This window comes from Calypte anna, chromosome 10 (assembly GCF_003957555.1).
Source record: "Calypte anna isolate BGI_N300 chromosome 10, bCalAnn1_v1.p, whole genome shotgun sequence".
NCBI lineage: Eukaryota > Metazoa > Chordata > Aves > Apodiformes > Trochilidae > Calypte > Calypte anna.
In genome coordinates this window covers 384,185-411,556 of record NC_044256.1, presented here as the reverse complement: position 1 = coordinate 411,556, position 27,372 = coordinate 384,185, and the positions used below count along the sequence as shown (strand labels likewise).

The 27,372-nt window shown below is 53.4% G+C and overlaps 1 protein-coding gene across 2 annotated transcripts; it reads right to left on the bottom strand.

The window, feature by feature from the left end:
- Window positions 1-1,527: 1,527 nt before the first annotated feature.
- CPEB1 (cytoplasmic polyadenylation element binding protein 1) lies at window positions 1,528-25,960 on the bottom strand. Of its 2 annotated transcripts, none has more exons than XM_030456938.1 (11): window positions 25,912-25,960; window positions 24,955-25,143; window positions 9,313-9,539; window positions 7,559-7,808; window positions 7,130-7,243; window positions 6,947-7,051; window positions 5,917-6,053; window positions 4,560-4,758; window positions 2,732-2,826; window positions 2,430-2,510; window positions 1,528-1,726 (listed from the first exon to the last, which is right to left on the bottom strand). In XM_030456938.1, exons 2-11 carry the CDS (start codon window positions 25,106-25,108, stop codon window positions 1,616-1,618), a joined length of 1,473 nt encoding a protein of 490 aa, XP_030312798.1. In that variant the 5' UTR covers window positions 25,109-25,143; window positions 25,912-25,960; the 3' UTR covers window positions 1,528-1,615. The 2 variants fall into 2 exon arrangements, with proteins under 2 accessions (XP_030312798.1, XP_030312799.1); XM_030456939.1 differs by having other exon boundaries at window positions 6,962-7,051.
- Window positions 25,961-27,372: the final 1,412 nt, after the last annotated feature.

Sequence of the window (27,372 nt, the reverse complement as noted above, 5' to 3'; positions counted from 1 at the left end):
CATCCCCCATCCCCTCCCTGCACCCGGGCCCAGCTTCTTCCCCCACATCAACATCAGGTTCCAGAATTCTCCCGAGGTGCACAAACAAGGAGCACAAAAGGGTTGTGGTTATTTTTTTTTTTTTTTTTTTTGCTGCAACGTGTTTATTATGTGCCAAAAACTACACCACAGCTTACTCCACGCATCTGCAGGAGAGTGCAGTCTTGCCTGCATATACTACAATGAGGTAGAGACTTCACACACAGCTTCACAAAACCCCACAAAGAGCAGCTGGGATATGCAACGATGCAACATCAGCTCAGCAGGAAAAAAACCAAAACAAAACAACAAACCAAAACAGTAATTAAAAAAAAAAAACCAACAATCCAACAAACAAACCATAAGAGGGAGAAATTATGACACTGGTTCTTTGGCACACAGCTTCCAATAGAGGGGAAAGTAAAACAACAAAAACCCAAACAAAACCAGGAACAACAGTAATTAAAGTTCTCAAATCCCAGCAGCAGCATTTCAGTCGACTGCACCGTTACTCTGCACATTCCGTAAAGCAAAGGAAAAATACTTGTCCCCTCTAAGAGAAAGGGCTCCCAGGAACCTTCATCTGTCCACCGAAACGCAGCCCTTTTTTAGCTAGTTACAAAAGAAAAGTAAGTCCTGTGACTTCGTGTGATTAAAAACCTCTATCAACCCCCCTTAAGTGCAACTTAAAAAAGTGCAAACTATTTAAAACTATATACAGCAGCTCAGAGATCGTTTATCCGGTCCAGTTTCAAATCCAAAAAAGCCTGTCCTGTTCTGTTGCAAACCCCCCTCGATTTACAACTTCCCACCAGCAGCCCCCAGACACAAACTGCAATAATGTTAAAAGCTGCCAGGAAAGAAAAAAATCTCTCATTTCAAACGACTTAAAAACTGTTTTAAGAGTGTAAAAAGGAACTGGTAAAAATCCTCGAGCGTAAAATATGAAATATGATTTGGTTTAAATGAAGAGCAAAGTCTCCTTGTTGTTACAGTAAAAAACGCCAGCTGAACATTCAGTTTATGCCGTTCAGATGGGGGTTAAATGAATGGAAAGGCACTGTATGGCAACGGCAAAACAATGGAGCCAATGAGACCTGCAGGATCACCATCAGTATTGCAAGGAATGTAAAAAAGCGCCTTTAATAAATAAAAAAACCTCAGTGAAGGCATCTGCATCAACACCTTCTCAACACATGGCCCTTTTATCTTTTTTCTCTATAATAATATTTTTTTTTTGCTTCTTGTCAGCAAAATAGGAACCAAAGTCTGGGAACTGCGGAATCGCCTGAGGGGCGCTACCCCCCCCTCAAAAGAAAAACAAAAGAACAACAAAACCTCCCAAACAAAACCCGACAAAAATTCACTGTGCATTAGTGCAGAAACAAAAAGACCAGCAAGTGCAAACGTGAATGTAAGATTTTTTTTGTTTGTTTGTTTGATTTCCCCCCCCTCCCCCACCCCCGTTAGTCCTCAGGAAGCGCGTTCCCAGCCCGGGTCTGGGCACCAGCAGCCACGCTCAGCGCGCTCCCCACTTGGCAGGTTGATCACAAAATGATTTCTCCTCCTGCGCCGGCCCCGAGCCTCGGCGGCCTCTTTAGCTGGAGTCTCTGTTCTTCTGGTTGCGCATCAGCGGGCGGTGGTGACGCAGGACCTCCATGGAGTGCTGCCAGTGCCAGCACGAGCGGCAGAAGTACTTGAAGCAGATCTGGGGGAGGGGGACAAAGAGTCAGAGTTTGGGGGGATGCGCCTGGCATTCCCAGGAAAGGCAAACGGGCAGCAGCCCAGAGAACCCACATCCCATCCCAGGCTGTGCAGCTCACGGCAGCACAGCAGAGCTTGGAAGCAGAGGGAGGGAGCTCCGGCCGTGCTGGCAAAGTTCCCTTTTTTGCGACCCTTTTGAAAAGGATTTGGAGAACCAGGATCTGGCACTGGCTGGAAGAAGCCTCATGGAGGGGGGGGGGGGGTAGGGATGGGGCTGCAGCCAGGCTCTGCCAGCACTCCCTGCCTCCTCTCCCAGCAGGGCAGAGCCTGCCACAGCTCACTGCCCACCAGGACTCTGCAGGAAGCAGAGAGGTCAGCCAGAGCTCCCTCCACTTTAGGCAGCCCCAGGAGGGATGGAAAGGCAATGGCACATTGGCCTCCAGCTCACCATGGCTGCACAGCACCAGCATCCCTGGCCCAGGGCAGCAGGGATTTTTTTGATTCCCCGTGAGCAGAGCTGCATCCCTCTCCAAAACAAGGGCCCACCTGGGGCTCCTGCATGAAGACTTTATCCTCCCCAGCTGGCCAGGGACAGCAGACATCCCCAGGCACCAAAGCAAAGGCTGCTGCAATGGCAGAGCCAGCTCCTCCTCGAGGAACCCACTCCCTAGCAGAGGAACCCCTCTGAGTGTAGAAGGAATCCTCACCTGGTCTCTACAGAAGAATGGGCCGGGCTGGGTGCTGCAGACTTGGCACATGGAGTCCTCCAAGTACGGGTCAATCTGAACCTGTGGAAGAAGCAGATCATGGGCATGAAGTAGTACTGGGGGGCATCTTCAGCCCCAGGAACCCTCTGCCCTGGGTGCCGCAGGCCCATCACCGACCCCACTGCAGCTGGCAGAGCAGTTCACCACCCCCTTCGGCCTCCCCAGGGATACAGGGTAGGCTGCATGGTTCACCCAGCAGGTGCAGATTCAACCCCCAGGGCTGCCCCATCAGCTCCACTCACCTTTTTAGTGAACTTGGTCGTTTTGATCTCCACAAAGGCAGCAGTCACTGCCTTCAGGTAGCTGCGCTGGTTGTTGAAGGTGACACGGCCAGACCCTGGAACAAGACAGGACCACAGGGATTGGTGACTCAGCACCCACAGCAGGCACCAGGAAGGCTGCCTGGGAGCTGCTGCCAACACAGCCCCCTCCTTGGCACAGCCCCCCCTGCCAGCCAGGCAGCAGCTTCTGCCAGGAGCCCATCTCCAAGGCCTGGTGGCCCTGCCTGACTCCATCCCCAGGCACAGCGTGCAGCTGGGAGCAGGAATGCTTCTCCAGGGACACCTCCAGCCTGGGTAGGATGTGAGATTAGGGGCAGCAGCAGACAGAAGGATTCTGCCCAGGCACAGCAGCAGGCTTCAGGCCCGGGTCTGAAATCAGCTGGTGCCAAGAAAGCTCAGCAGCTTTTATTTTAAGCCTCCCCCTCATCCCAGAGCTTTGCCTTTTGCAGCTTCCTTGCCAGGCAGCAGCCCTCCTGCACCATTTGCTTCCAGCCAAGTTCTGTTAAGCCCCAGGAAAACACTCTGTGCTCACCTACGAGTTTGTGTTCTGTGTGAGAGGAGCTGTGGCTGCTATGAGACAGTTCTAGCTGCCAGCAGGTCGCCAAGAGCCACCATGCAAGGCCTTACCACAGCCCACCCACTCCTCTCCTGTAGGGTCAACATGCAGACTGGAGGGCCTGGATCTGCTTTGGAGTTACCCTGGGCACAGGGAGCTGTGCTCAGGGGGCTCCTCCTTCTAAGAGGGTTAATTCCACCTCCTAGCAGGACCCTCAAAAGCTGCCTGGGCAATGGCTTTTCCTGCCAACAGGACGAGACACTCCTAACTATGGTCAGACACCAGTTTCTTGCACCACATGCCTCTACCAGAGATGGTTTAGTGTGAGGCAGGTGGCACACAGTGGCCTGCTCTCCAGGAGCCCTCTGCCACACCAGGGTTGGCAGCCAAGCAAGCCTGGGGCAGCATCTCAGCACAAGAGACAATTATTACCCAGATGCAGAACAAAATTAGGGTACAGTTTAGTTATCAAAACCAAGTTTGTGTAGCTGGAACACCTTCCTGGGTGCAAGTGCCACTGTGCTGCTGAGCCAGAGATCCCACTCACTAGAGAGAGCAACACAGGCTCTGTGTGAAGCCACAGTAGGTTAAGGTCATATTTTAGGACCTGACAGTGCCACTTGGGTGTGCAAGACTTCATCCATGGTCACCCAGGAACTAAGAATTTGCAGAAAGTCTTACACTTCCATTCCCAACCCCTTGGGACTGTCTCCTCAAAGCTTCTGCAGGGGTAGAGCTATATCTAAAGGCCTAAAGCAAGGTCTTGGGCACCAAGACCTGCCTGGCAACACGCAGGAGACTCACAACTTGCTACAGGCTGAGCCTGAAAAGCTGGATGTCAACACTCAAGGTTCAGCACGCTGAATAGGATCTGGACAGGACAGTGGAGACAGGATGCTGCCCACATTTTCCAGTTGAACCAAGCTGCCTACAGCCCTGCTGTCCAGCAGCTGACACCGGCCCAGCAGGAACCAGGTTAAGACCTGTGGCCATCTCTGATGCAAGAGCAGTTGAAGTCCTATCTAATGAACATTAACAGCACTGAACAAGGGCAGAAAACCTTCACAGCAAAGCCAAGATAATAAAAGTCTCAAGTTACTCTGGAATGATCTAGAATGAACCTTCCAGTTCCTAGGCACATCAGCACTGCCAGCCCTCCCCTGGGCAGTCTCTTCTTCCAAGGGACTAAAGCAAGGAGCCTCCTCAGAGCACACTGTGGGCAACACCACTTACCAATGGGATACTTGTGCTTGTCCGTGTCAATGCCAGCATAGACCACCCCTCCAAACAGGTCGTTCATGACAGCTGCCAGGGCCTCTGCGTTCAGCATGCCGTGCAGAGCCCCCACAAACACCGTCTTGCTGGGGTCGAGCCGCTGCGACGGGCTGCGCACAAAGTTGCTGTCTGCCAGCACCCAGGGGATCACCTGCACCTGAAACCATCAGGAAGCACATCCCTTGGCCAAGGGCCTGCAGAGCCACAGGATGTGCTGCTCCACAGCGCCCTCAACTGACAGAAGCGCAGATTTCACCCCAAACTGACAGGCGCTCCGTGGTCACTGCTGCTCAGGTCCTGCGTCCAGGGCACTGCAGCTCCGGAGCTCCAGACACCTCGGGAGAGCCCACAGAGCCGGTTCAAGGGAACAAAAGCAACTGCCACACTGCTCTGCTTCCAGCCAAACTGGTCCCTCAGGGCTGATAGCCGGGAAACAGTCCATGCATGGGTGGGTTTTACTGACTGCCTGCACCCATGTTTACAGCCCAGTCAGACACAGCCTGTTGTTGGAGGAGACCAACGCAACAACCCACCCGCTGCCAGCTCCAGCGAGAGCTTCCATCTGCTTAACAGCTGATCTAGGGGCTGTGAGGAGGAGAAGCTTCTGCCAGAGCTAAGTTACCAAGCACAAAAGCACTGCCAATAGCCAGACACCCAGAGAGCTGTCTGGGGTGCGAAGAGTTTGTGCCTAAGAACTGAACTGCAATCCCTTAACTCCAGACTCCCACAGTTAATCCTGATCTGTGGCCAAGGTCTCTCTTCACCAGGAGACTGGCCTGACCCCCTGCAGCCAAAGCACCTCCAGAGCAGTCAGCCAACCAAGGGCACACTGGGGAGCAGCTGAAGCTACAGATCCCAACTACCCACCTGCAATCACTATGAAAGCTACTGGCTATGTGAGCAGACAAGGTCTAAGAAACTACCAAAGGGATCAGAGTGTCTCCACCAGCAAAACTTTGTTGAACAAAGCAGGAAACTGTGAAATTCCAGTTCCTGTGCTCCCTTCTAAGTAACCGAAACTGCTCAGCTTCAAGCAGTCAGTACCTGCCACAGAAGCAGGAGCTGCAGGTCGTAATTCCTGACACAAGCTCTTGTGAAGGCCACAAACACCAACATGACCTTTCCCTCCTCACCTGTGTCCAGCCCTGCTGCAGGAACTCATCAATTCAAGATGGCCAAGAGTCAGCCAGATTTCTGTCCTGCTTCAGTCCTGCCTCCCTGAAGCTGAGCAACACTGGACACCCCCTGCTCTCCAAGGATCTCCACACTACCCCCCTGCCATGATCCCCAGGGTTCCTCTCCTGGGTCTGCTCACCTCTTTGCAGCGCATCCTGCGGCTGGACATCTTGAAGTAGTATTCACTGAGCCCGTCAGGGTTCATCAGGTCGTGGGAGCATGCCTGGAGCAGAGCACGCACAGATTTCTCTGACTCAAACACCAGGTAGACATATCCTTTGGAGGGAAGGGGAAAGAAACAGCTGTCAGAAGCACAGCAGAGAAGAAACAGAGCATCCCAACTTGCAGACAACCTCAAAACCACTCTCAGATGCCACCCAAATTATCAGCACTGCAGCCCCAACCACTTCAAGAGGAGGGCTGATATCTGCAGCACCTGCCCCAGCAGAATCCATAGAGCCCAGCCCAGCACAGGGGGGGCACACCATCCCCCACCCACACAGCCACATCTAGAGGTGATGAGCAGGCATCACGGGTGCTCTGCAGGAAAACAGACAGACATTGCTTCGCATTTAGGATGTGCTGACCCCAAAATAAAAAATCTGGGGCTTTAAAATCACTTCCAGCAGCTCTGCACCCTACCTTACATGGCTCTGGTGACTGAAGGTCACCAGCACCACTGAGCCTACCAACTCATCACTCCCTTACCCCAGAACTCATCACTGCTTAGCAGACACATCAACCCAGCTTCTCCCGACAGGATTGTGCCCCAGGGGCTGCTCAGCTCCCCCCCCCCCAGCTTGCTGCAGACACACTTTGGGATTCACCCTGTGAGCTTAATACCAGGGGTGCACATGCTCTGGGTGCTCGTGCTGGCAATGGGGACTGGAAGCTGTCACCCAGAGCAGGACAGCCCCAGGTGGGGCTCCAGGAGCACCAGAGAGTGGTTCCCCTGATCCCGTGGCTCCTGCCCAGCCCTGCCAGGGACAGCGGGGATGCCAGGTTAGAAGTGACAGTGCCCTGCAAGCCTGGTGCTGACCCAAGTGAGAGCAGGACATTTACCCTAGGGTGCTCTGAACCATCCAGTCACCAGCATGCAGCAGTACCATCCCAGCATCCGTGCTGTAACATAGCATGGGAAAAAAGTAACCCTACCGTGTGGCTATTACCTTTAGGCATATTACCTTTGGGAGGGCAGCGTGGGTGTTTGCCATCCTTACCAGGCCACTCCACACTCAGGGAGCCAAACACACGGAAAGTGTTCATCAGTCCAGCTACAGACAAAAGGAGAGAAGTCAGCATCACTGTCCCACCCTAAAATAAGCTCCATCCTCCACCTTCCCGCTGCTCACCTTCCGTGATGTCCCACGGGACTCCTCCCAGGAACACTTTGCAGGAGTAGACGGGGTTCTTGTAGTTTCGGGGAGGCAGCTGCCCGCTCCAGGTGCAGGTGGCTTCATTCACAGCTGGGACACAAGGATAAGCAACACTCACTATGGGACCACTTACTTTCCACAGGTCATCAAGCAAATCCTCATGCTACACAACCACAGGTTCAGCTGAGCTACAGCAGCAACAAGCAGCTGCCTGCATTCTCCCTGGTTTTCTGCCAGCAGGTAGACCCACAGTCAGGGGGTCCCCCTTGTGCATGGAGAAAGGTTCAGTCTGCTGTAAACTCATGTCCAGCCATGTAACCTGCACAGAGGCCACCTAATGCCCTCCTTAGAAGCCCAGAACCACCATCAGCACTGAAGCCCACCAAGACCCACCATCCAACTTACCTGCTGCTTGCCTGTGAAGCCTGGCTTCTCTTTCTATACTGAAGGGGTCTTCTGGAGAGTCTAGGAGATCCCAGGAAGGCCATGCAGATGCTCCAGGCCATCTTTTTGATGCACTGGCTGGGGAGGAAGTAACTGCAGCCAGGGTAGCTTGATCTTGATCCAGGCGGGATCCCACTCCCATCTTTAGGGGGTCTCTTGAGACCCCACTGAGGGGCAGGAAGGACAGAGGTGGGGAGATGCGAAGGCTTGACTGCAAGAGAAAGTCCACATTAAAACCCAGCTTCCCAGCAGAAGCATGTAACCCTAGAGGTCACACATCACTCTGGAGCCTTGCCCTTACTCACAGCAGGAGAAAGGGGCTGCTCTTGATCTCCTCAGACGCTCAGGTCTGGCAGAAGCAAGAAAGCAGCCATCTCACCTGTTCCAGCAGCCTGGTGGGACCACAGTTTCCCTGGGAAAGGCCATCCCCTGCAGCCATTTTCCACTGCACCCATATTGAATTATCAAGAGGGGGGTATCATTAGGAAAGAGGCACCTCACAGACCACAAAGCCAACAGCTGCCCAGCCCCAAAGACAGCTGCCACCCCTGGGGAGCACCAACCACCCCACACTGAACAGAAGGCAGGGTTTGCTGGCAGCACTCATGAGCTTTGGAGGCAGCACCTGGTTCTGGTCCTCCAGAGGAGCTCCCAGGCCAAGTAGGAGCTCAGCTGGCTTCAGACGCAGCTTCTCCCAGGGTAGAAGGAGGAAAATCACAGATCAATCAATCAGCAGGGATGCGAGTCACTGTGCCACTCTTGGTGCCAGCCGCTCTGCAGATCCAGCCAGGAACTGCTGCAGCAGAGCCACCCACGCCAGGAAGACCTGACCTTCACCAACAGGACCGGCAGAAAGCCCTGGGCCACCACAGCCCCTCATGGCACCCAAAGCCCAACTCCCCAGGCTGGATCATAGGAGAAGCAACTACACTTCAAGCTGACTGCATCCTTCACACCCACCCCAGTGTGAGGGTCAAGGCCACAGTGGCACCAGGGCAGAGCCAGGAGCAGCTGGGCCTTGGTTCTGGCCTCAGGTCCAGAGGCTGAGCCGTGCAGCAGCACTGGCTGGACCCAGGCTGTCCTGCTAGCACCCAGAGCTGCTGCTCACGCCACGATGCAGACCCAGCAGCACAGACTGGGTCAGGAAGACAGACACTCGCCTCACTCACTGGCTTCCAAATTTAGCTGTGCTTTAGGGAATGGGAGCAGGCAAGACCCAGTTTGCTCCAGAAGAAACAACCCTGAGATGGAGAACTGCAGTCAACAAACGGGAAGGGCAATGAAAGGCAGGGACAGGAGTGCCCAAGAAGCCCAGGCTGGAGGCAGCTGAACTGATCGACCTCTTCCCTACCGGGATCAGGGCACAGACACCCTCCTGCCACACACCAGCTCAAGCACTCAGACCCCTCAGGGGCTACTTTAGCCTATCAGGGCTGCACGCACAAAGCCAAAAGGCCAAAACGTTACTTAGAATAAAAAAAAAATAGATACTACTAATTTGTGCTGAAGGAAGACTGCGTGAGCAGCCCTTGTCCCAGACCTGGGCTGCTGAAGAACCTTGTGTGCCAGAGTATGCATGACAGCTTCCTCCAGCACTCCAGTCCCTTCCCGAGCAGGCAGGGCTGTAGCTTGCAGCCCCTCACAGCTTGCCAATGCTCCCTGAAACTGCAGCAAGACACCAGGAACCAGAGAGTGGGTGCAAGACCCAAACTTACAATCAAGTCTGAGAGGTGGTCAGAGCCAGAGCTGAACCCGCTGGTGTCAGAGTCCGAGGGGCTGCTGGAGCGGGAGTCCAGGAGGGACCGGGAGTCCAGGCGGGAGTTCCTCAGTGTCGGTGTGGAGAACTTCTCTGACAGGTCGGAACCAATGGGGTCTAGAGGCAGGAAACCCAGCGGGGGCTTCCCCAGGACGTTCCCAAGAGGGTTACTCAGCATGCTGAGAACTGCAACAGAGAAGGAGCCTGTCAGTGCTGCAGCATGACGCATCTCTCGTGGCAGAGGCCCAGGAGGGTTCTGGGCTCCTGTGAGCCCACAGACAGCTTGCCCAGGAGGTAGGACATCTGGCAGGTATAGGCAGCACAGCACCAGAAAGGCTGATGGCATGTTTTGCCATCAGTTGCAGCCCTGTGACACAGCTGGAGCCAGCAGAGCCTGGTGTGGCTGACAAACATGAGAGTGGGTTCAACTCCCAAGGCCGAGATCAGCCAGAAGATCCCCTCTTTATATCTGGGAGTGGAACCAGAGCCTGCCCACCCTGGTTACAGACCTCACACAGGTGCTGCCAACAGCCCCCCCATTACACTGGAGCAGGCAGGGACCCCGCTGAGGGGCACAGCCACCCATGAGGGAGGCACAGAGTGGGCCCACGGTCAGGGTCTGCTGCAGATGCTATGGCCAGGCTGAGAAGAGCAGCTCCTGGCCCACCAGCAGGCTGGGAGGTGGGACACTGCAGACATGGGCCCCAGGAGGATGTGGCTGTGGGTAGCCAGCAGCCTGGACAAGGGAGAGGCTCAGCCATGAGCAGTGTCCCCAGGACATGACCACCAGGAGCAGCAGCTCTTCCTCCCACCCAGGAGGAAGGAGGAGAGCAAATTCCTCCCTACTAACAGGGCCACCCCCACCACCACACCACGCAGGCCACACAGGGGTCAAAGTCCTGTCCTGCTCCATGGGTCAGTGATGTGGGACCAGCTGCAACCCAAGAGAGGGGACACAGGGCAGGCTGAGCCAGGCAGGACCCTACGGGGGCATGACACCCAGCAGCTCTATTCAAAAGGAGCAAGTCTCAGCAAGCTCAATGTCCCCAAACCAGAAAGCAAAGCATTCAGAAATGGTTTTAATTATTCAGAGGCTGCAAAACAAGGCAGCTTGCCCTGAAGCTCTCAGTTTTCAGCAAAGCAAGTTCGGGATCCTGTCGATACCCTCCAGCCCCACCTGATCTCAACCAGCTCTGACCACAAAGGCTTTTAACCCAGGTTTTCAAGTAGCTCTTGTGCAGAAGAGGATTAATAATCCTAAATGCTGCCCAAACCAGATAAGTAACAAATGCCATTGTGTTCAAGCACACCACAGTCTGGCACTGGTACCAATCAAGCAACAGAGAAAGCTGCTGAGCCTGCCTAAAGCAAGGTGCTGGGATGCACCCATCCAAACCCCATTTCCCAGCAGCACACCTGCCAGGAGCTGGCATCTGCAGCCTCACCCTCCCTGGAGAAACCCAAAACCACATACAGAAACCCCAGACAGGTACGGGTGGGTCCTTTACTTAAAGCATCTGCCCCATCCCAAGGCAGAGCTGATCTGCAGGAGCCCTCAGCAGCACTCACAGCATCCTCCTGCACTGGCAGAGCCTTACCCCTGCCAGCTCCCCCCAGCAGAGGTGCAGCCCCAGTTTGGCATAAGCACAGGACCACAAACTCCTCTTCAACCACACTTGGGAAGACCTCCTGCCCTCAGAATATCTGCTTGGCTCTCCTCAGCAGCAGCACCCGTGCTGACACCCAAACCTGCAGCCACACAAAATCCTGGGCTAGCCTGGCAGTACTTACCCTGGGCACCCTGGCAGGAGGGGAGGCAGCCCTGCAGGAGCAGTGGTGGGCAGCCAGGGAGAGGTGCTGCAGGCAGCTGGAGCCGGGGAGGAGAACTGCTCCTTCCTAGTGACAGCACAGAGCAGGGCAGAGCATCTCCCAGCCCCGGCAAGCCGCACTACGCTGGTTTGCCGACTTCTCTGAAGCCACGTGATGTGTTTAAAAATACAGCCAGTGTATTGTTCAAGGGAGACAGCTGAATTTGTTAAACAGGCTCAAAAATCTGATTAGTCACTAAACAGTACAAGAGTCAAAGCAAAGCAGCTGATCCCCTGGCCCAAACCTCACTGCCGATAAACGCTCCAATGCTGACACCCTCCTCCTCCTCAGCCATCAAGCGTGGGGAGCAGTGAGCAGACCTCCACTGACCTCCTATGTGCAGCTTTCCCAGAGACCTGGAACAACCCATGCCACGTGGATTGCTGCCAGCATATGCTGTCCTGCACATCATCTCCTGGTTAGTGGAGATGCAGGACCAGAGCTCCATTTGGGATGCTTCAGCGAGGGTTCAGGGGCTTGCCAGGCACCCCTAAGGGTGTTCCAGGGTCCACCTGCTCCAGCCCCCTTGTTTCACCCTCATCTCTGCTGCCATGCTGGCTTACTACAGCTGCTGCTTACACCTTTGCTCCCAGGGCTGCTTAGCTCTCACTGCAGCTAGAAAACCAGTAAGGCCAGTACAGCAGAATTATTGTCTTTCAAGGGATCTACCATTTGGGCAGCTGAGTTTCAGCACCTACCAACCAAGCAAAGTCCTGCTGGCTACAAATGACCCAGCTCCTAACCTGGTGTCCCAGGAGCACCAACATCCCACTGTTGGCACAGATGGATTTCACACACTCCAGAAGCTCTGGCAGGTCTGCTCAGGCAGTGCTGCTCAGTTCCCAGCTCCACAGCCTGCACCAAGCTTGTGGGAGACCACACACCACTCCCCCTGTGGGTTCAGATGGGCCCACTTTGTGCTCACAGGGACAGGACTAGCCATGAGCCAGTCAGCACTTCTGTCACACTTGCCCAGTGATCAGGTTGTGTTCCTGAAGCCAGCCTTGCAGGTAGCCTAGGAGACATCAGCACAGGAGACCAGATCTTATTTCCCACACCTCCCTCCCCTCCCCCCCCAAGCAAAGGCAGCCTGCTCTAACTCCCTGCCTGCAGGGTTACCCACTGAAACCTCTCCTGACAAGGGCTGCCCACGTAAAAGAAATGTCCTTAAGTCAGAGGGGGCACTCAATAAAACCACAGCTGGCCTCAGCTTCCCTCCCAGGCAGGCAGTTGGCAGAAGGGAAAAACATCTCCAGCACACACACACAATTCATCAGCAATTTCTGATGTCAAGATCTCCAAGTAAAGCAGCAAACATCAGGTAACTACTCAGATTAAGAGGAAAAAAACCAAAACAACCAGCTGACCGACCCAAACTACCTAAGCACAAAGAAGTAAGTTTTTCTCCCATCTCTGGGGGAATTTCTCACTGAAGGCTCCATGCCATCCCCATTCACCCACTCACACGCAGCAGCCCGGGTGTCCAGAGCACAGTGGTTTGCAGAGAGCTTCTGGAACTTTTCACACCTCCGCTCGGAGCTGCAAGGGGGGCACATGCCAAGGCGTCTTTGTGGGGAACAGCAAGAAAGCAGCTTTTAATAGCAACTCAGCTCTGACTTTTGACTCACTGCTGCAGCTTTAATGACTGGATTTGGAGCCAGCTTGCTCCATCTTGGAGCACATCAGCCAAATGCTGACAGATTTAAGAGCTCTGTGGAGCAGTCTCACTACCAGCATGGCACTCCTCCAGATCACAAGTGCTCAGGTCGCTCTCTAGAGAGCAAACATTTTATGAACCACTCCTCCTCAGCTGAGCTTTCCCTAGTAAATGCCTTCAGGACAATGCTGCATCATCCTGGTGCCCCTTAAGATCCCAAGGGGAACACTCACAAGCACCTTGGACCCACCACACCCAAGCCAGCCGCTTCTTAGCGGAAGTACACAGCTACACCAAGCCCCCACCAGTGGTTTCATAGGGTGATTAGTTTCAACTCCTCAGGGCAACTATGTCCTGTAGACCCCCCCAAACATCTTTTAAAGCTGCTTACCAACCATTTGGCTACAGCATTTTAAGGTGAGTTTACCCCATCTCAAGCAGATCACTTTATCAGCACAAGCTGAAATTCACAGCACAAACCTTGGGAAAGGTGCCCCAACAGCAAAAACCCAACCATCCACACACAACAGCTTTTATTGGTCCATGTGCCGTGTAGACCTGCAATTTATAAATTTCAGGACCTTGAAGCATACAGTTGTCTTCCCTGCATATTATAATTCACAGCTATTTGAGAACTGGACCTGCCTGGTACCTTTAACCAAGCCCATTTTATAAGACACGGATGTGAAAAGCCCAGGGAAGGGCTCTGGGTAATTAAGCCACCATACCTCTCTGCTGATGACAAATGACACTTTAATGTCTTGAATAAGACCTTAAGATAAAAGCACTACACACAGAGCATCCACTGAACTTCTTCCTGACAGCTGGAGCTGACAAAAAGCTCTGCCACCATTAAGCTGTCCTCTGAACAAGTACTTCTGCCTCAGCTTAGGTCAGCAGGAGACCAGCCAGCACAACAAGCCAATGGCACAATGGCAGAGCAGTGCTGATGCTCTTCACTCCTGGGTGCATGGAATTTAGTCAAGTTATCTGGAAACAGTCCTGCAGAAAGTCCCCTGCCTTAGAGCTGCCCAGGCCTCTCTGCTCAAGATCCTTCCCCACCCTGGTGGAAGCTCCCCCAGAGAGGAAGAAAAGAGCATTTGCCATAAGGCGACACATCCCACAACCTCCTCATCAGCCTGAAGGCACATGCAGCCATGTGCAAGCACAAACTCCTGTTGAGGGGGATGGGATGCCAGGCCCTGGGTTCTGACATTACCAGCCATGTCTTGCTCCTGGATTCCAAACACACGGGCAGCTCAGCACTACATTTGGCAGTGCCACCAGAGGAGCACACGCATGCTCTTTTTGAAGTCATGCTCTGAATACATATTTCAGCCTTTGAAAGCTCACCACAAGGCTAGAGAAAGACTATTTAGAAGGGACCAGGTCTTGCACAAGCAGGTCTGCGATGCCGACCTCCAGCGGGTGACGTTTTCTGGCTGGCACCACCAGCAAGGTTAGACAAAGGGACATCTCTGTCTCTGAGAGGAGACACCAGAAGCTGGCTGAGAGATTACTCAGCACAAGAGGGATGGCAGACTGTCAAGATCTTCCTTTTGCCCACCAACTACTTTCAGTGTAAGTTTATCCTTCTGCCCTTATCTTGCAGAGGCCAGGGTGAAGAGATGAATCGAAGAGCTCTTCCCAAAAGAAGCAGAGCAGAAGAGGTAGGTTTCAGTGCCACCATGCTTCTTGGAGACACCTGCCATGCCCAGAGGCCGCAGAGCCCTGCGTGCATTTTGGGGCAGGGTGGCGGAGGAGGGAAGCAGCGTGACCAAGGCCCTGGAGACTGAACACAGTGCAGTTTCTTTTGTCATTTGTCAAATAAGCTTGTAAAGAGAAAGAGAAAAAAAAAAAAAGGCTGATGTCCTAAACAATAGCCTGCTGCAGTTCCAGAAAAACAGCTCGTCTGCAGTTTTTACCACCCAGCCAGGCTCTGCCCTGGTGGGGTGGAAGCAGGCTGAATGTTTTAGTCAGCCAAAAAAGCAGCACCTCCTACAGACACCAAGCAACTCCACAGCAACAGAAACATTTGCATGTCTGAAAGGCAAACAGGCACCTTAACCACCTCCTACAGCGACTTTAACATCTCCAGAGTTCCAGCAGTGACACAGCCAGACAGGCTGCCAGAGTGAATTTTCCCCCTCCATCACACAGGAGCAGCAAGCTGCTTACAACATGACCTGCTCCCTGCAGGGGAAGGGGTGATCAATGCTCCAGACTAATCCTAAGTGAAGTTTCAGCACCTCAGGCCTGCAGCCACAGGACCTCACACTGCCTGCGAGGAGCCAGCATGCCAGCAGCACGGGGACACCAACCAAACCAAGCCCAGCAGAAGCTGTGGTGACAGCTGTGGGGCTGAAGCACACAGAGTAGGAAAAGGTTTTGCTCAGTGCAGGAAAAGTAGATGTTGGATTACCCACCTCTACTCATACAGGGAACAGTCAGACCTTTACGTGTGCCCAAAGAGGGAAAAGCTTCAGCAAGATAAGGGGCACAAATTTTCCTCTTGAGTAGCCACAAGGTAGGGCCCAGAAAGGTGGAAGGGATCTCCATCTTTGCACTTGGAGCTCACCTAAGCAGCACACTGGATACCTCCAGGTCTTGTCCAGCTCAAATCCTCCTGATCTGATACTCCCATTACTCCAGTAGAGAAAGAAGTCACTGCTGTTAAGAGAAAAGCCACCTCGAGTCAGATGTACACACCCTCTCCAGAGCTGTGCATCACAAGTCTCCAGTACCTGGAACCAGCTTCCAGCAGTAAAGAAAAGCATCTCCCAGAAGTGCAGATGTGACCAAGCCACTGGCTAAATAAGAACTGCAGCCCAGCCCTTTGTGTTTGAGTTACAAAAGAGGAACCCCTGCCCTGACAGACTCTTCATTTGGGGCAAAGAACCAAGGATATTCAGACAGCTATTTCTGGTTTGCTAAGAGGGGGGTGGGGGGAATAAAAAAAGGCAGCATGATCCCACAGCTGAACCACAGAATTAGAGTCAGGACACCTGAGGTCTATTCTTGGTTCTGGCACCAACATGGCAAAGTCACTTCCCCAGCGTGCTCTGAAAAATGGAAACAGCAGCAGAACTGGGAACACAGAGGAGCTCATTGCATTAGTGTTTGAGAGGACAGGTCCTCCTCCTGAGCCCAGAGTGGGACACTTGACAACAAGCCTGGCTGCTTCTCCAGGCAGGGAATTTACTACTGTGTTCCCAGGAAGGGAAAAAAAAACAAACCAAACACAAACCAAAAACAATGCCCAAGGTAAATTAAAATCAGTAAGGACAGTTACAACACTGCTCAGGATTAGAGGTGGGCAGGTAATTGTGCTCATCAAGCAGACTGCCACAAATCTGTTTGCCTTTAGAAAGATCAGAACACTGAAATACAGTAGGTTTTCACACGTATCAGCCCCAGAGATACTTAAAAGCCAACATATTCAGGTCAAATCCTGCACAACAAGCTTTGTCTTTGCAAGCCATGATAACAAACACTTCTATATTTAAGTACCAAACTCCTCTCAGTTATCCGCTGCCACATCCAGGGTGCCAGCTCTGCAGCACGTGTGACTTTACGTGCTAACAAGGAGGAGGCTGTCACATTTGCACTGCTCAGCTCCACCAGTGTGTGGGGTGTCAAGCCCGTCAGGATACCACCTTTGGGAGAAGAACTCCACCTTTGGAGCTCTTCAGAGAGGGACCAGGATGGTAGCCATGCCCCTTTTTGGGGTGGCTGCAGTAAAGGCAAAGCAACAACAACAAAAAAAAGAACAACAAAAGACACCTGGACAAGCTTTACCGCTAAACAACAATCCTGTCTGGGAAATGGCACACAGGGCATTCAGCTGGCAGAAAGCCAGAGTGATGCACCCAGTATCACCAGTGGTGCCTGCAGGTTCCCAGTTACTTTCCAGATGGCCGCATGCCTTGGGTACAGCCTTTGGGGTTTGCTTCACCTTCTCTCTGCGTTCCTGGAGAGAAAACCAGCCATAGAGGCAAGGAGGGAAGCTGGGCATTTCTCTGTGGCCATCTAAGGCAGGTGGCAGCTGCTGCTGTGCCTGAGAGCAGCCTCTGAGCTGGCACTAGCACAGACATCACCTGTGATTCAGCTGTTTTGCCAGTGCCTTGGGGGGCCATGCAAGCAAGCAAGCCCAGAGACATGGATCCAAGGTGCCGAGATGGAAACTGCGGCACTGGCTGGAGGTGCCCTGCCCTCAGCCTGCACCCCAGGGCATTAAATCAGCCCCACAGTGGCACCACACAGCATCTGTGGGGTGGCAGCTTAAGGACCACAGCATTTCTTGGGAGCAGATAATTTCAGAGCCAGATCAGAGAAGGTGCCTGTTTAAATGCACCTTGGTTCCAAGAACACAGAGGGAGCCCAAGACTGGGGTTCTACAACACCCTTGGGCTATGCTACTTTTGCCACCCTCCCAAGCAACATTCAGCAGGACAAGATAACCTCATGATGTCCCTTCCAACATGATTTACCCTGCCACCCTAAAAAAGAGAGCCTGTCAAAGGTGCTGCAGAGGGTCCAGGAGGTCCTCTTACATCAGTCCCACATGCAGTCACCTCACAAATAGTCAGCTAGAGGCACTCCTACTGTATCAACAAGCCAAACAACTCTCTGCTGGCTCGCTGGCCTTGCTACTCGTGTCACTGCCACAACAGGTTATCTTACAGAACCACCCTACAGCCTGGTTATGAGAGCAAAAAGATGTGTCCAGGCACAGGGCAACACCAGGGACAAGCTCCAGGCTAAGGCAGGAGCAGATGCTGAGCTCTGGGACTGTCCCAGAGTTGAGGAAGGGGAGGAATAGGCATCATTCCTCCTTTCTGCTAGAGGCAGCTGGGAGAGCAGCTCCAAAAGAAGTGCAGAAGAGGCCTAAGCAGTTCCCAATCCAGCTCCAAGTGGAAACACTCAGACCTGCACATGCTGGGGAGTTTGCAACGAAGGCACTGAGCCAAAAACCCATCCGCAGCCTCGTACAGAAGGCGACCATAATGCTGCTGATGAAGATATGGCAGACAGAGCCTGCCCAGCAAGCATTTCATTCACTGCATAGGTTGGAGGAAAACCTACCAACCCATCTCACTTGACTGGCACAATTTGGGGATGAATCTTATCCCAGGCCAGAGCTTGCATACCCCTGAGTCACCCTGCTGCTACTCCAATAGCAATCATAACAGGAAAGAACCACTAAGCTACCAGTTGCCCAGGGCAGCTCAGAAGCACTGAACAGGAGCTCACTCTCCTTGTAAGGGAACGTGCTTGTTAAGGCTCACTTCAGGAGCCAGCCAGGAGGCACAAGCTACAGACTACAATTTGAGTCAAAAAGCTTCTAGGCAAGCTGTGAGCTCCTTCTATACACCCCAGAACTGGCAGGCAGTGGAGCAGTGATCAGCACATCTGAGGGGTGCAGATCTGTCACTGCCTGGGTATTTTTGTCATTGCACCTCCAACAGCTCTGAGCACAATTAGATGTTTGATAAACCTGTGCCTTCCTTGCACCCAAACCCATCCACTGTCACCTCCAGAGAGCACCTCCAGGCAGCAGCAAAAGCTGCTCCTGAGGCCACAATAAAACATCCTTCCCTGACAAGAGCCGAAGGGAGGGTTTTTGATGGTGTGTACCTGCTCCCATGACAAGCCCCATCCAGCCCAAGACTGGAGGCTGCCCTGACCGACTTCAGTGCCTGCTGGAATCAAGCAGAGATGCTGGTCAGGATTCTGTTCCAGTTACTCATTTATTTGCATCTTTTATTTTTCAGCATCAGCTCAAACAAAAATAAAGCTGCTTATGAGAAGCTGCTCACATAGAAGCTTGAAGGGGTGGGCTAAGAGCAACTTCCATCAGAAACTGATTGCAAACTCAGTTGTGGTAATTGTTTAATACCTATTTTATTCTGTTAAGGATCAAGTGCTGCTGCCACACAGGCAGTCTGCAGCTCTTAAGTGCTCCTTGCTTTCTACTCCCCAGTATGGTTGGCTCTGGCCAGCATGAGAAATCGGCCCACGGAGCATGAGCAGCCCTCACTGGAACATGCTCAAAGAACCACTAGGTGCCCACTAAGCATCTGCACCAGGCACATCCTCAGAACAGCCCTGCAGGAGCTAAGATGGCATGGCGCAAGCCATCTTACTGAAAGTAAGGCCAACCTCAGCTACTTCTGAAGTAGTACCTCCCCACAGGAGACTGTCCAAGCCAGGCCAGCTCCCAGCTTTGCTCTATTAAAATAGCATTAGAAACTAACCCTCCACAGATGGCACCAGCACCATGCTCCTGCTTCCATGACCAAGCCTTGAGCAGTAGGCAGAAGGACCAGGGCATCACACTCAGCTGCTGGGAAAGCCTATCTTCGTTTCAAGATAATAAAGAACACTGAGAAGACAGGAATTCAGGATCTACCTCCACCAAGCCTTTGGTTACCCGTTTGCCTGAATCGGATGCTAGTTTGAGGACAGCACGAGGTGGTTTTGCCTCCTTGCTCCAGCACAGTCAAACCATCAGCACTATGAAGGAATCTTTTAGTGAGCTTTCTAGGCAGATTTGGGCTTAAATTTGAGTGAGGCTGCAGGTGAGCTCTCATGATGTTGAGTCTCATTCAGGGTGAAGTGCACCCTCCTGATGCTTTCCCCCACGACAGATCACAAAGAATCTTTCTTGGACACACTGGTTGCATGTAATAACCCAGTTATCCAGACACTGGGTAGCTCTTCCCTATCATAACAAGCCTCCAAAGCCTTCCTCTGCCATCAAGAGAAGGATTTCCATGCAGCCAAGCACAAACATGCTGGAGTTGAGGGTCAGAGCTGATGCAGCTACAGGGCACACTTAGGCAGCAGCTATCTTTTGAAGCCATTTATCCAAAACCCAGAAGATAAAAGGGCAGGGAGAGATCTGGACAGAGAGAGGGGCACAAGGGAGACCACCATTGAGCAGGCACTCAGCACCACACTGCAGCTCAGCAGCACATTAAGCAGCCAGAGATCCCAGGGACTTCCCTCACCCAAATCCTCTGCCCCTCCAGGTTGTACACCTCAAGCTCTGCAGCTCAAACCAACAGCTCCAGGGAAGGCCTGGGCTCTCCATGCTGTAATCATTAACAGCCACCACACCAAACTGATCAGCTGTGCTTACTTGGGGGCTTCTCAGGTTCCTGCCACCATACACATCATTTTTAAGGACTTCCTGAATACAGTCCACCCAGGGGGAGCTGCTGATGAGTCCCTGCTGCCGTTATCAAGAAGAAAGGCTGTGAGTCCATGACAACCGTGCTTCCATCTGTGCAACAGGACTTTTCTTTCATCCTTCACAGATAGGGTTCTGCCTTAGAGACTTCAGAGTGATTCGTACTCACCACAGAGGCCTCAGCTATCTGCCAGGCAACACACAACAGACTGCCTGCAGCTCTAGTCTAGCAGACTTTAAGCAACTAGATTATCAGCGTGTTCAAGCTTACTGCAGAAAGAAGCTGCTGTGCACTGCAAACCAGGAGAACCAAGGGCTGGAAAGATCCAGCAGAGTTTCCCCACCAGAGGCCATTTACCCAGCACCACAGGGACTGGATCAGTAACCTTGCAGGCTAGGGAATGAGACAGTCACTCTGGACCAGGCTGGAGGTGCAGCATGAAGAGCAGATTCCAAGGAAAACTCAAAACTGCTGCTCCACAAGCAGCTTTAGGGTCACATGCTGAGCAGAGGCAGACACAGCAAGGTGGTCCATCCAGCACCATCAGGATGAGTTCGCCTGCTCAGGCTGGGCTCACCTAGAGAAGCAGATGTCTTCTCTGGAAGAGGAGCTGATCCTCCTGAAAGCATCCTTCCAGGTTAGCACCGCAAACTTGAGTGTTAACAGACTGGTTTTAGGATGATTTCCCAGCAGGCAAGTCTGCCTGTCCCACATAGGGCAAGCCTCAGCCTCCTGATGTAGGGCAGGACACACCAGCTAGACCTAGCAGCTGGCACACAGGCTGAAAACCAGCCAGGGAGACCCAAAATCCACACAAGGATCCACTTCTGGACAGCTGTCACACGTTGTTTAGGCAAAAATTGGATCGAGACCCCATTTGCTTGTGCTCCTTGAGGAGTATGGCAGTGAAGGTAAAGGATACCATCAAGGGCAGTCCCATCTCACTGCCTCTTAACCCCTTCCTGCCTCTGCAGAGCAATGAGCTCAAAGGCCTTACACAAGCATCTGCTTACTACAAGGCTACTTAAAAGCAGGGCAAATGCTACCTCAAGAAATACAGCTAGAGATATCAGGACTGGAAGGGTTCAAGGGCCAGTTTCCTGCAAAAGTCCCTCCCTCAGGCCACAGAGCAGATTTCTGAAGATCTTCCACCCTGGCAGATGCAGTGGGCTTGCAATGCCTTCTCTGCTATGAGACAGCAGTTCAACCCTACAGCCACTGAACACAGGCACCTAAAGCCTGCAGCAGCTGCTGCCTCCCAGAGAGACTCTCTCCAGACACAGCTTCAGAGACAGGCAGCGCATCGGGGACGCTTCTGGGCCAAGCACACATCCCCAGTGTGCGACCACACCGGGCCCAGAAGGAAACCTCCATACAAACGTGGGTGCGAGGGGCTCATCAGCCCTTTGGATAGGGGGACGTAGGCAGGATGGGAGCACACAAAGCAGCTCCTCTGCCCTCCACCCTCCTCCAGAACAACCCCAACAGGCACCTGATCCCACTGCACCAGGCTGCGCCATGTCACCACCCTGAGCACAAGGTGACACCAGAAGGGTTTGCAGCCAAAGGTCCTTCCCAGGCTGAGCACTCTGTGCTGGCAAGGGACAGGAGAGGAGGTCCCAGCTCATCAGCACTCCAGCACAAGGCACTGCAGACCACATCAGCAATATTTTTAGCCTGATTGTTGGTGTTTGGTTGGTGTGTTTTTTTTGCATTTCCACCCTCCCGGCCACCTCCCTGTGGGTCTGCACAGCTGAGTCACTGCTGGAACCTTCCAAACACTTGGGTGCCAGCAGCACAACAGTTCCGCTTGGCAGCGCCATTCCTCCCCAACCCCTGAAGACAGCCCAGGATGGTGCAGCCTCATCTGCTTGCAGGACACCCTGCTGGAGCCTCCAGCCCTTGGGGCTGGACTGGCTGCAGCCTCCCAGGCCTCAGGAGCACCCTCTCCACATACTCGCTTTCCATCACAGCTCAGCAAGGCCACTGGAATCATCAGCATCTGCCAGGTCCTCGGATCCACAGAGCTTTCAGGAAGAGGACAACCCCTCTGCCAGCTAGAGAATATTTCACAGCCTTTCAGAAGTGCTCCTGAGTCCTTCCTCCCAAGGACCTCCATGTTGCCACTCCAAGGCCCTCATTGAAGAAAGCAAGGTGAGACCCCGCACAGGGTTGGGAGGCACAGGCAGGCTGAGACAGTACAACAGTAGTGCACACATCCCAGCCCTCCACTGCTCTGGCCAGCACACACCAGCCCGCAGCTCAGAGCGGTGGAGGAACAGCAGCTCAGGCCCAGAAGCACTCCTGGCCCAGTTGCCACTCACCTGGGGAAGAAAGGTGGGACCAAGAAGGAGAATGGGGTCTCCAGACCACAATAACCCCAGCAACACAGCCCTGTGCCCTGTACACAGCCTCTGCAGGCCAGAGGCTCTGCTCTGGAAGCTGCATTTGGGCTGGTCTGACACCACAGCCATGCCCTCTTCACCTACCAAGGGCACCAGCAGGAGAGAGGACTCAGCCTCTCCAGACAGTACTGAGTACCCTCTTCCAGCAGCTATAACCACAAGTTGTCATAAACAAACACTGGGGGCAGATCACCTGAGCCCAGAGCAAGATCACCCTTCCTGTGCCACTGCAGCAGGCAGGAGCCCTGGCACCATGTGCTGTAGTCAGCAGGGGCACCCGACACTGGCAGCAGCCTCTGCCAATGGGGAGGTCACTGGAGCATCTTCCCATCATTTCCCCATCAAACTCCCTCCTGAAAGCAAAGCCCCTCCAACCCTTGCCAGTGAGCTGCCCCCCCAGCAGTCCCGCTGCCCATCCCATGAGGTGCACAGCCTGACAGAGACTGGTGCCAGCCCTGCTCCCAGCCTGCCAGAGCGCTGCAGAGATGTCCACGCCTCTGCCAAGACAGTCTGGCAGGAAGCTGGCCAACCGAGCACTGGAGACAGCCACAGAGGATGAGGTGGGGCTGGGACATCCGCACAGAGCGGCCGCCTGGGTGTGCGACAGCCCTCGTTCTGCAGCACCACTGTGCACCCAGCCCTGGGTGTCGTGGCTGTGAGCAGCAGCAGAACCCTCCAGCGTGGACACTGCATGCTCTTTAAGCGCAGTTAAAGACCCTGTAACACAGGCTCAGGCTCTCCTAGGCTGTTCACAACAATAAGGGGCCCCACATACACAGCTCAGAGGCACCTGTCCAGCCCACTGCACAACGAGTAACTTTCATTTCTCCCTCCTCCTCCTTCAAGGTTTCAGCTTGGCAAGGAGAGAAGGACAGATGCTGAGCATGTGGTATCCCCCTGGCTCATTAGGGGAAGCCCACAGGACCACGTGCAGGAGCAGAGCAAGGCTTAATAAAACTACTGCAGCCTGGCTGCAAGTAGACCCTAAGTGCCTGTGCTAGGGGTCCCCCCAAGCCTGCAACGCCAAGTCCTGCAGGAACTAGATGCAGCAACTCCTGGAAGCTGTACTGATAAAGCTGTTTCAAACTCCACTACCCCGCAAGTGATTCCCATACCTAATCCATACAGCAACATTCAAGGCTGTGTCCTAAGAGGCCTCCATATCTCAAGGGCAGTATCTCCTGGACACAAGATGCGGTTTGACAGCACCCCTTTGCCCACACCAAACACTTACATGGGTAAATCACATTGCCCCCGCCACCCCAGAAGCCATCTACAATCCCGTCAGCACCAACTTCATGCCTGGGGCCTCCTGTGTCACCCAAGTCTGCACAGAGATGCACTACCCTTTTAACAAAGCAGCAGCATGCTGCTATAAAGGGATGAGTTTCTGTAGCAACCAGGCTGAACTTGTACAAACTCTGCCAAAGCACTAGATCTTTCCATGGACTGCTACTTGAACGAACACACTATTTGTGAAGCTGGTTTTTACAGCCTGCAAAGGCTGGGAAAAACAAACTCTTCCCTCTGATTTGCCCCCCTGCCTTGTCAATCGGGTCCAGGAGATGGATTAAGTTTGTGCACACAGAACCCCTTTCTCCTCTTGTGATTTTACAGAGAAAGCTGTTGCCTCTGGAAGAGTTAACCGAGCTCCTCATCACTCCAGGGGAAGCACCCAGCACCTCAAAGGCTCCCTATTCAATCCCAGCAGCAAACCCTGACTGGAGAGGATCGAGGGGGAAGGGCACACAAGCCAGCAGCACGCGGCAGCGAGCCCACACCCTGCCCATCACATAGGTATGTGCTGGACCAAAAGAGTTAAAAGCAAGAAGCCATTCCACTGCATCTCCTCCAGCCCACTGCCAGAAGCACTTGCTATTTCTAGTTGAACGTGGGAGTGGAGAAGGATCCCTCCGAGTCTCCCAGCCAGCCTGTGAGCTGCTGGATGAAGTTGTCGGTTGGGTGCCGGCTGCGCCTACCACACCCCACGGGCAGAGTTGGGCAGGGAGGGCTGGGGCAGGCTGGGCTACCTGGACTTCAGGCAGGGGGTCCCCTCTGCAGGCAGGAGCAACCCCGCCTGCAAAGCCACCTGCCACCAGGGATTTTCTCCAGCTTCCAGAGCAAAGTTCAGCCTCCTGACACCACACCCCCAACCCACTCCCTTCCAAGGCAGGGAGAGGATTTCTTCTCAACTCGAGGTTATTCCTCCGGCAGCATTACAGCACTGAGCAAAACAGAAGCTCGGGCACTTTCTGTCTGCAGTGAACTGGCAGCAGAGCAGAGGGGGCTGTGGCACAGCCAGCCATAGCCTCCCCAGCTCAACCACCACATCACACAAGCACTAATGGGCCAAGATGCCCCTTCCAGCAACCGCCAGCACCCCCGTTACACAAGCAAATTGCTCCACGTTCACTTTAAAATGGCCACAAAATAAAAAGAACCCAACAACTGTTGCTGTGTGTCAGCAGACTCACCGGACTGTGTGCTGGTTTGTGCTGCAGCGTCAGAGTCCTGGGTGCTCCAGGGTCTGTCCCACCCTGTCAGGTTGAGGGACTGCAGGCCAAGGCACAAATCGTTGGTGTCTGGGAGTCCACGGGAAGACTCTTGCGTGGACGTGGGGAAAAGCATCCTGCTTGCCACTGCTTCTTCAGAGTCCTGGAAGTCTGCTCAGATTGAGAACAAACACAAGCTTGAGAGTTCAGGGCTGCTTTGGTTTTTTTTTCTTTTTAAAGAAGGAGTTTTCTGAAGCGTTAAGACCCAAGCCAGGTCTCGTGCCGCTCTGAAGCCACAGCTTCTGCAACTAGCAGTGGCACCCCAAAAGGGAGGGCTACCATATGTCCAGAAACCAGCCCCCCACCCCCCTCAGCCCCTCCACCTTCCTATCCCGTCTGCATTACTGACTGGGTCAGCATGTGACCAGGCTGCTGATGCTTACTGTGCTGACAGTGACGTCACTCAGCCATGCAAGAGAACTGCATCAGCTCTTACAAAATAAAGGTAAGAAGAAAGGGTAAAGATTTCCCCCAAAAGACAAGGCAGCAGGTAGGAGAAGAGAGCCGCAGCTCCAGTAAATGGAGGAAGGTGGGCAGCACAAAAGCCGGGCTCGGCACCCGGCTCCGGCAGGCTGGAGGCAGCAATCCCCCCAGCAACGACGACAGCAGCAGCAGCGACAGAGCAGACAGTTAGTTTTAGTGCTACCCAGCTCTCCTGTCCCCGCCTCCCTCCACCCACAAAACCCAAAAACACTTTAGTCCTGGACAGGCTCCAGCTGCTGGCTCCAATTCAGAGCCTGATGCAAAGCTTCGCAGTTCTGCTAGCATAATCTATTTGGCTCAACTTGGCCACTGTGCCTCCCTGACTCGGCATTGTTTACCACCGAGTAACGACGATAACCTTCAACCCCACCTCCCACTACCCAGAGAGGAACCCACCGTCCTGGCTCCAGCCCGAGCAGGCACATCCCGCTGGTACCGGGAGAAGGGGACCAGCCGAAGCACAGGAACCATTTCACATCAGGAATTTTTCACGGCCTGTTTACCTTCTGCCTGCCTGGTCCTTCCCCCTCTCCCGGCCCTCCCCTGCAGGGTGTTCACAAGCCTATGGTACAGGAGACACGGGATTCTTGCCTGGGTTTAAGCCTGTGCCAACAGCCTAAGGAAACACAGCAGGTTCATAGTCTGAGCATTCCAGTTTAGCACAGGGATCTGGGGAGTGATGAAACCACACGATGCTCATCCATGTTGCCCGAAATCTGAGTCACAGGGCATTTACAAGCCAGCTCCCAAGCAGCAGCAGTCTCCTCCTCCTCCTGCCCCCACACCTTCCCATTGTGCCATCGGATGTACATCTCCCACACACCACTGCCTCTCTTCCATGGGCACCACAGCCACTCCAGCCCTTCACATTTGTGAAAATGTGAGCCTCCAGCCACCCCGGGCAGCCTGACAGCCTGGCCTGGCCTCCTTTTCCACCCCCACAGCAGATCCCATGTCACTCACTTGCTGGTCACCTGGGCAAGGCCCCACCATGGGCTGGGTACCACTCTGGGGATGCAGGTGGCCACCATGCACCTCCAGCCCACAGCGATGTGGGTCACAGTGAAGGGACCAAGGTGCTGCTGGCATGGTGAGAACAGCCAAGACAAAAAACATGATCTGCAGGCAGGGTGCAGCTTTCCCCCTTCCCACCTGCAGCCTCTTCCACAGCGCTCAGACAGGATAACACCCACTGGGTTTTTTCCTACTCCCCTAGTAGTAGTAGTAGTATAAGCTGTAGTGCCAACTCAGCCACATTACTACCAAGCACCTGTAGCAGCATCAAACATTCCTCCAAAAGCATCCCACTGCATCTTCAGCCCAGTATTTCACATCATTAATTCTTCCAGCACAGTTTACAGATTGCTTGTTTTGGACAGGCCCTAAAAACATTCCTAAGGCAGCAGTAGGGAGGAGAGGATAAAGGCACATTGCTCAGACTACTCAGTTCCCACAGCAACCATAACTTGCCCATATGAATATGGAACATTTCAGCATTTATGGAAATGCACAAGTACTCTGCTTTAGCCCAGATCCCCTGTCAGGTGGAGACCACCTTCCCTTTGGGAGCCAGGCTCTCTTTTATGCCATCTTCACCATTAACTCCTACAACGTTTCATCTTCTGGGAAGCATGGACACAAACAGAACCTCAGACAGCAGGATGAGAATCCCACCTGGGTCCAGCACCTTGGACGAAACCCACCACTGAAGAAACATGGAAAATAGGGAACAAATTTATCAGCTATGAGAAGCACTGACTCCACAGCACCCAGCCACATTTTCCCCTGGGTATCTACATTTCTCAGGAAATAAGCTGGTTTTTTTAATTGAACCCAATCAGATTCACGTTCAAGAGA

Excerpts from the sequence above, each read along its gene's own strand:
- CPEB1 (XM_030456938.1), bottom strand. The coding sequence starts at position 25,108 with ATGCTTTTCCCCACGTCCACGCAAGAGTCTTCCCGTGGACTCCCAGAC. Across the intron at positions 9,540-24,954 it reads ACAAACCAGCACACAGTCCG|TTCTCAGCATGCTGAGTAAC; the intron begins GTGAGTCTGCTG and ends TCTCTGTTGCAG. Across the intron at positions 4,759-5,916 it reads GCAGGATGCGCTGCAAAGAG|GTGCAGGTGATCCCCTGGGT; the intron begins GTGAGCAGACCC and ends TGATGGTTTCAG.